Source organism: Cupressus sempervirens, chromosome 5 (assembly GCF_028749045.1).
Source record: "Cupressus sempervirens isolate cs-2001-9-10 chromosome 5, ASM2874904v1, whole genome shotgun sequence".
Classification (NCBI taxonomy): Eukaryota; Viridiplantae; Streptophyta; class Pinopsida; order Cupressales; family Cupressaceae; genus Cupressus; species Cupressus sempervirens.
In genome coordinates this window covers 214,013,327-214,021,535 of record NC_143122.1, presented here as the reverse complement: position 1 = coordinate 214,021,535, position 8,209 = coordinate 214,013,327, and the positions used below count along the sequence as shown (strand labels likewise).

At 31.5% G+C, this 8,209-nt stretch overlaps 1 protein-coding gene across 1 annotated transcript; it reads left to right on the top strand.

Annotated features, from left to right (window-relative positions):
* Positions 1-2,112: 2,112 nt before the first annotated feature.
* On the top strand, positions 2,113-5,391 carry LOC149555183 (cytochrome P450 716B2-like). Its single transcript, XM_089829245.1, has 3 exons — positions 2,113-3,095; positions 3,172-3,365; positions 4,940-5,391. Exons 1-3 carry the CDS (start codon positions 2,138-2,140, stop codon positions 5,243-5,245), a joined length of 1,458 nt encoding a protein of 485 aa, XP_089685371.1. The 5' UTR covers positions 2,113-2,137; the 3' UTR covers positions 5,246-5,391.
* Positions 5,392-8,209: the final 2,818 nt, after the last annotated feature.

Genomic DNA, 8,209 nt, shown 5'->3' with positions numbered 1-8,209 from the left:
ATTTTTGCCTAGAAATGCACTTGTGATCTGATAGGATTGCTCATATTTTATTGTTAAATTCTTGTCTTGGAAATGCGCTTGTGATCTGATAGGATGGCTCATATTTTGTCGTTAAGTTCTCGTGTTGTATTATTATATCTTTGGACATTTAAGGCCAAGAATAAGAGGCCAAAGTCCCCAATATGGAACTAAGTACTTAATATCATACTATGATCAATACATATGCTTTAGACAAATTTGCACCTTCTATATTGACAACTTAAATCATGTGCAATGAGGAAAGATATCCATACCAATATTTGAATTATAGAACTTTAAGAAGTGATGAAGCATTTGGAGTATCACATTATATGTTTAAGCATACCATGCATGCTACTAGACAACCATAAGTAGTTGGAATAACTCCCCCAACTATATATTATTCTCATCTTGATTATCAAATGGAACTCACGCTATTTTTATTTAATCATTAGCATTGGACAAAAACTAGGATAGAGATATAGATAGAGATAAATAGCAGTATACAACAATAACAACATAAACATATATGCAAAGGAAAAAAGGATAGATAATATAGAGGAAGAGGAAGAGAGATAAAATAGTAAGATAAAGTGATACCAAGATAAGTTGTGTGTGAGAGAGAAAGAATTAAATATAATTATTTTTCTTAGTAAAATAAATAGTCAAAATAAAATCATGGTTATAATAAAAAATAAAAATATATTATATATTAATTAATGAAACTAAGAATTTAATTTTTATATTAAAACTCACATTTCTATAAGAAAAAATGAAATGTATTGGATTATAAAACTATTTTATAAGTAAAACTAATTGTTTAATTTTAAACAATTAGAAAAGGTTTACTATTTAATGTTTTGTATTTTCAAATTTTTCATAAAATTAAGTAATTTTTAGTTATGAAATAATATTTATATAATTTAATATGTACATTTGTAAATAATAAATAGATATAATACATATAAATTTGATGTTGATGAATAAATATGATATAATAAATAAGAAATAAAGTATAACTATTTTATTTTAATACATAGTTTATAAAAACCTAATAATAATTTATATATCTTTTAGAATTGAATTATTTCTATTTTGTGGTTATTTCTTTAGTATGTTTTTTGATATAAAATATAATTATTAATTTAATATTTAAATATATATTTAAATTTTAAATTTATTTAAACTAAATGATAAATTGTTTAAATAAAAAATATTAATAATAATAAATAATATAATTTAAAAATTGTAACACTGAACACTATCATAAAATATAATTAAAAAATAATATTGTTTAATTTATTTTTATAAAAGTAAAATAATAGTAATAATTTAACTACTTTTAATAAAAAAAGAAAAGTTTTTAAAAAATTAGAAATTCAAATACAAAGATATAACATATTGAAATTATATATATATATATATATATATATATATAATTTGAACTTATGCATTACATAAAGTTTTAATTTAAAATAAGAAATTAAAAATATTTAATTGATTGTGATAATTAATATTGATTAACATGTTGTCTGAGGTGGAAGATAAAATAATTGAAAAAATAAAATCTTATCAACTTGTCACAAATGTGAAAAAGATAAAGTTTAGGAAAAAAATATTTGTATTTTTTGCTGAAGAAAATTAATTTTTTCCCCACCAAAAATAGTATGGACCAATAGAGTGGATGAAAAATGTGATTTATAAATTAATGAAAAATTAGAAAAAGATATAAACATTTGAAATCTCATATAATCTTTTAAATTCTTAGATTTGATTGGTGAGTGTTAATATCATATTTCGATTGACATGAATATGAATACATAAGTATTCCTAGTATTCCTACCTTGACAGAACTAAATATTAATATTAATATCATTCCATGTACCGTTTCTTAAATGTAATTAAGATATCTTCTACCTAACTGCTTATCGCCCCTCATCTTAAATGCGTTAAGGGTGAAGGTAAGTTCATCGGAAATAAAAGAAAGCTCCCTCTTCTAGAAACTCGGAGTTGAAATTAAGGCTACGTGTCATCCAACTATTGTGCAGAAAATTCCCAATTGAGGACCAATTTCTTCTATATAAACGATATGCAAGATTAGGATCTCTCACTAAGAAAAATGGATATGATTACAGTCACAGCGGCTACAGCCATAGCCATAACTGTAGGTTTCGTGTCCTTTCTGCTGTTTCTTCTCAGAAACCCTTCTTCAAATACTAATCTTCCCCCTGACAGTTTTGGCTGGCCGCTGGTCGGCGAAACCCTACAATTCCTAGCCTCCCAAAGAGCCAACGCATTTCATGAATTTTTTGAGCAAAGGATAAATAAGCTCCAAAATGGAGGAGATATCTTTAAAACCCATTTGCTCGGATCACCTGCAGCAATCCTCTACAGTCCTGCCGGAAACCGCTTTCTCTTCTCCAACGAAAACAAGCTCGTTCAGAGCACATGGCCGTCATCCGTTACAAAGCTGTTTGAAAATTCACTGCTCAGCAAAGTTGGGGACGAAGAAAAAGATCTGAGAAGGCTTCTTCTCAATTTCTTAAAACCAGAAGCTTTGCAAACATTCGTCGGCAGAGTGGACTCCATTGTTGCCGACCATGTGAAGCGTTTCTGGATTGGGGAAACCCAAATTAAGGCCTTTCCTATTTCAAAACGTTGCTTGTTTTCTGTGGCTTGTTCTCTTTTCATCAGCATGGACGAAGGCCCTCAGCAATCTGATTTGTACGCCCATTTTATTGACGTCTTGAACGGAGTTTTCCAGTTTCCTCTGGATTTTCCGGGAACTCTGTACCGGAAAGCCAGAATTGGGAGTAATAACATCCGTGAAATTCTGCAGACTCTGACTGAGAAAAGGAGAGCGGATTTGAGGTCCGGATCTGCTTCGCCTGAGCAGGATTTGCTTTCATTTCTGCTCTGCAACGCCGATGGGGGCGGAAACGTGTTGAGCGATGAAGATATTAAGGATAACATTATGCTGCTTCTCATTGCTGGCCATGATACCACTGTTGTGACTGTGACGATGCTGTTGAAGAATTTGGCTTTGAATCCAGACTGCTACCAGAAGGTTCTTCAAGGTATATATGAAATAGTAATTCTTTTTCTTTTAAAACTTTGGTAGATAGCATTATTGAATCGGGGAAAAGAGTGCAGAGCAAATGGAGATAAGGCGGGAGGAGGAGGAGGAGGAGGAGGGTGTTTTGCAGTGGGAGGATCTTCAGAAGATGAAGTACACGTGGAGAGCTGCGCAAGAGACGCTCAGGCTTTGTCCTCCATCGGGAGGCAGTTGGCGCAAGGCCATTGTTGATTTCTCCTACGCTGGTTTCACAATCCCCAAGGGATGGAAGGTATGTTGATTTTCTTCAATTTACTATTATGCTATGCTCGTAGCACAGTCTAACTTTGAAATATTCTTTCATAATCTTTACACCTGTCGCTGAAATTGTTAAGATGCAACTTTAATCTTAAAGTCCGAAAAAATCGACTGGCTTGACTTCTTGACTTTGGGTAATTATAAAAATGAATAATTAGTAAAGATGTAAAAGTATGACAAATGTGTTACTATTATAAAAATCAACTGTATAGTTGATAAGATGTAAAAAAATATGAGAAATGTGTCATTATTATCTTGTAGGTCAAATCAATATAAATAAATTCAATCGTTGATCTGCATGTGCATGCAGTCAAGGTAGAGTTCACCTATTCCCTACTATTCTAAAGGGTAGAGGGGGCCTACCATTTATATTTAATACAACAGGGGAGAGAGGAAGAAATTGACTGACTTCCGGCAAGTATAGAAATCAACTAAATAGTTGGTAAAGATGTAAAAGCGGTGAGAAATGTGTCATTTTTATCTTCTAGGTCAAATCAATATAACTAAATTCAATCATTTATTTATATTTAATACAACAAGTAGAAAGAGGGAAAAAGGTATGGGAAATGTGTCACTATTATCTTATGTACCATTATCTTGTAGGTCAAATCAATATAAATAAATTCAATCATTTATTTATATTTAATACATGACGTAGAGAGAGGGAAAAAAAATGGGAAATGTGTCACTATTATCTTTTAGGTCAAATCAATATAAATAAATTCAATCATTTATATATATTTAATATAGTAGGTAGAGAGAGGAAGAAGACTGGCTTGACTTCTTGATTTTGGGCAATTATAGAAATCAACTTAATAGTTGGTAAAGATGTAAAAGCATGAGAAATGAGTCACTATTATCTTGTAGGTCAAATCAATATAAATAAATTCAATCATTTATTTATATTTAATATAATTATATATTTATATTTTACATTAACAAAATTTAATCATTGATAATACTTTTAGATTTTGAAGTCTTTTATAAATTCTCTCTCCTTTTTTTAGCAATCAAATAATTAGTGCAATCTTTCAAATCATATTCTATTATTATCAATCATTGATAATGCTTTTGGATATTAATGTAGTCAATAATTTTTTTTTAATCCTTCCCTAGCAATCAAACAACCAGTTCAATGGTTTAGACCATATTCCATTATCAGTAACCATAATGGATTGTAGAGTATGATCTGAAACTTCGATGTTAAAAGCTTGCACACAATCTTTTCTAGAAGCATATCAAGGATATTTTACAAATTCTGAAAATCCTTTATATGTAATTGGTTCAATGTCTACTTGTTTAAGTAATGTGAATGATATTGGTACAATCTAACCTTTGCTTCGTGAATAGAGTCGGTCATGATATCAAATCTCACCATGTAATAATAAGAGAAGTTGAACAAGTGAACTAAATAGCTTGTATAGATATGTAATTAGCACATGAGATCTTATTGAATACTACTATTATATAACTCATAATAACACATATTAATCTAGTTATTATTTGCTCGTGTTTCTCATATTTTGATTGTATGTTGATGGATTGCAGTTATTTTGGACAACTGCTTCAACCCATAAAAATGTAAAATATTTTGAAGATCCAGAAAAATTTGATCCATCAAGATTTGAAGGGAATGGGCCAACACCTTACACATTTGTGCCTTTTGGAGGCGGCCCACGAATGTGTCCAGGGAATGAATTTGCACGGATGGTAATTCTCGTATTTATCCACAACATTGTTAAAAATGTTGAATGGGATTTAGAAAATGTGAATGAAAAGGTGATTATCGATCCAGTGCCTACACCCGTTGATGGCTTGCCCATCAACCTTCAACAACTTTCACTCACTACTTGAATTTTCCCAAGAGACACTCAGTAGTTTCTTCTTGCTTTTGGACAAAAAGCAAATACTAGAGTAAGGTGTATGGTAGTAATTAATAAAAGAAGCATCTAAAGGTGCTATTAAGTGGTATATAATCACAAATATTTGTTGTCTTCTAATCGATCATTTATATTTATGTTAACTGACCATTTGATTTTACCATTTTAACATTACTATTAGTTTTCAAGAGTTATAGGAGCATTAATTTAAGAAAAAATTCAATGATTAAAAAAAAGGGAGCATCTTTAAAAAATATGTATATATTACTATTGATAACATGTTCAAATATAATAATAGGATACCTTATTATTTCTTCTAATACAAAACTCAAGTTTTGACTTAATTCATAGATTTATAAATGATAATGTAGATTGAACAATTTCCATAGACTATGGGATGTTTACATAATTTTAATATATGAGAACTTTATATTTAAGCATATTCACTCACTCACTCACTACTTGCAATTTCTTCTTATTTCAATCTTACGAAATAAGGTGTTTGGTAATAAGTAATAAATAAAAAACATCAAATGATATTATTAAATGGTTTATAGGTACAAATAAATGTAGTTTTATAAGTATTATTTATATTATTTGACCATTTATATTTATATTTAAAATATTATTTTATATTTGTGTGTAGTTCTATGAGTTTGAATTTAAGAATGTCGTCAATGATTTTATAAAATAGAAGCAACTTTCAAAATATTTTAGTTTATTAGTATTTGATAGCCACATTTTAAACTTTGTCCTATTATTTTTCTTGAGTTTGTGAGAAGATTTGTAAGGTATTTGAACCGTGAACCTTGAACATATTAGTTCAAAGTTCAAAGTTCACAGATGCTTTACTAACTACTAGGAGACTTTACTTCAAATCTACCTTTATCGAGTCAAAACTTTGAACTTGAACCTTGAACCTATTGGTTCAGAGTTCAAAGTTCATCGGTTCACCGTTTGATCTTTTCACACCCAACAAGAAGAGTAGTGTTTTGTAATGGGTTTTAGTGCTCTATCGAACTTGAACCTTGAACTGTTTAAGGTAAGTTCAAGTTTGGGGTCTACATGTTAAGAGTCTATTTTCATGAGCACGTTATCCTAACATTCTGCAATGGAGTGAACTTGAATCATGAACTGATTTTGTTATGGTTCATAGATTCAAAGTTTGTGGGCTTAAGAGCCGCCCGCCTATATATATGTGGTAGTACAGAGATATCCAATCTTTCTGAAGATGATGAAAAGATGTGCAATTAATACCAATTAGTAAAGGTGGTAGCAGTATAAAAGTCCACTATGTGTAGAAGTTAGGAGCACCCATTAATGAGTAAGAGATCCTGGCATATTGGTACTTTCCCAGATCATTTAGCGTGCTCATCCTCTAGGTATGTTTTACCATAAAAGCACCCTTTCCTAGTAAACGCCAAAATTTCCTTAACTAGAAAATTTGGTGTCTTCTTGGAACTAGAGGTGAATAGAAAATTGTGTTTGCATCAGAAATTCATTGTAAATAGGTTTTGGAACAAGAAGTTGAACCCCATACAAAGGAACTAGTTCAACTGCAAGCTCATGCACTTGGGAGGATCACATGCTTTCGGAGTTAGAAAGGGAAAAAGGGTAAGGAAGTTATAGTACTTCTAGAGAAAGAGCCTAGCGAAGGAGAAACAAATATAGAATCCATTGTTGAGATTCCTATGAAGGTGACGAACCAAATGGATCAGAATCAAAAGGCATATGATGGAGTTAATACCACTAATATATATGCTCTAGCCATTGGTACCCATGTAGCACCTCAAAGCTCTCAAGTTCAGGGTAATGTTTCCACTTCCAATTTGTTTGATCTTTTAGTCAATAAGAAGAGAAACATAGTGTCAGTCACCCTTCTAGTGTAGGATATGGTAGGAAAATACCTTGGGAGGACCCCTAAGAGTAAGAAACCTAAAGTTGAAGTTACGTTAGACATGGATGATAAAATGGGGTATTGTATAGCATATATTTTCAAACCCACCAGTGGCAAAGGTCAGGAAGAACCACAACCACATGACTTCGTAGTAAAAAGAGTTGATCTTGGGATGGTGACCAAAGATGTGGACAAGAAGATATTCAATGCTAGCAATAAGAAGATTGAGCATCAAATTTGGAAGGAGTGGAAAGACAAAAAAGGAAATGAAGAAATCCATACAATTGATGGAAGAATATATCCATGTCCTCCAAAACCTTGATGCATTAGCCATCCTAGGTAGTGCTTCGGTGATAGACATGACTTCTCCTGACAATAAAAAAATCATTGATCAGGGTAAGAGGGACAACTCAGTCGCCAAAGTTTTCAATGATTGGGTGGATACTTTATATCTCAGAATTCATTGAGACTATGACACATGTAGCTAAGATGGTAACAAAGATAGAATATGAATTGAATTCGTGGAAAATGTGAAAGTGAGGTGGGATGAATACATCAACTAGATCGCAAAAGTCTACACTTATGGTCCCACCAAACTCTTAATAGATGTTCCAGATGCGGCCATAGATGCTAATTTACTATTCATTGTGAGAGGTATTCTAGAGTGGAGGAACATGACCATCGAGAAGGGCCTAGTAGAAATTTTAGAGTTTTTGAGGGAGATGGAATTTCTCAAATAGATCCTAAAGAATGACATCAAGTGCATTGATGTCAAGATCGTGGAAAATAAAGATAAACTTGACAGGGGAACCATAGAAGTATTGGTGTCTTTTCAAGATATAATTAAGATAATGAAATAAATTTAGGAGTTAATAGTAAAGGATTTTTCCACCGTTGCTTGTGTGTGCTCGATGATAATTTTGTGCAGGGATCATTTGGAAGAACATGAGAAGAAGATGAACCATGTTCACAGGATTGAGTGCGTCTAGAAGCTAAGGCTTGAGTTGATTTGAGTGTCACTACAAAAAGAGTTAGCTGGAT

Coding starts and splice junctions, on each gene's coding strand:
- LOC149555183 (XM_089829245.1), top strand. CDS start 2,138: ATGGATATGATTACAGTCACAGCGGCTACAGCCATAGCCATAACTGTA. Junction 3,096..3,171: donor CTACCAGAAGGTTCTTCAAG/GTATATATGAAA, acceptor AAAAGAGTGCAG/AGCAAATGGAGATAAGGCGG. Junction 3,366..4,939: donor CAATCCCCAAGGGATGGAAG/GTATGTTGATTT, acceptor GATGGATTGCAG/TTATTTTGGACAACTGCTTC.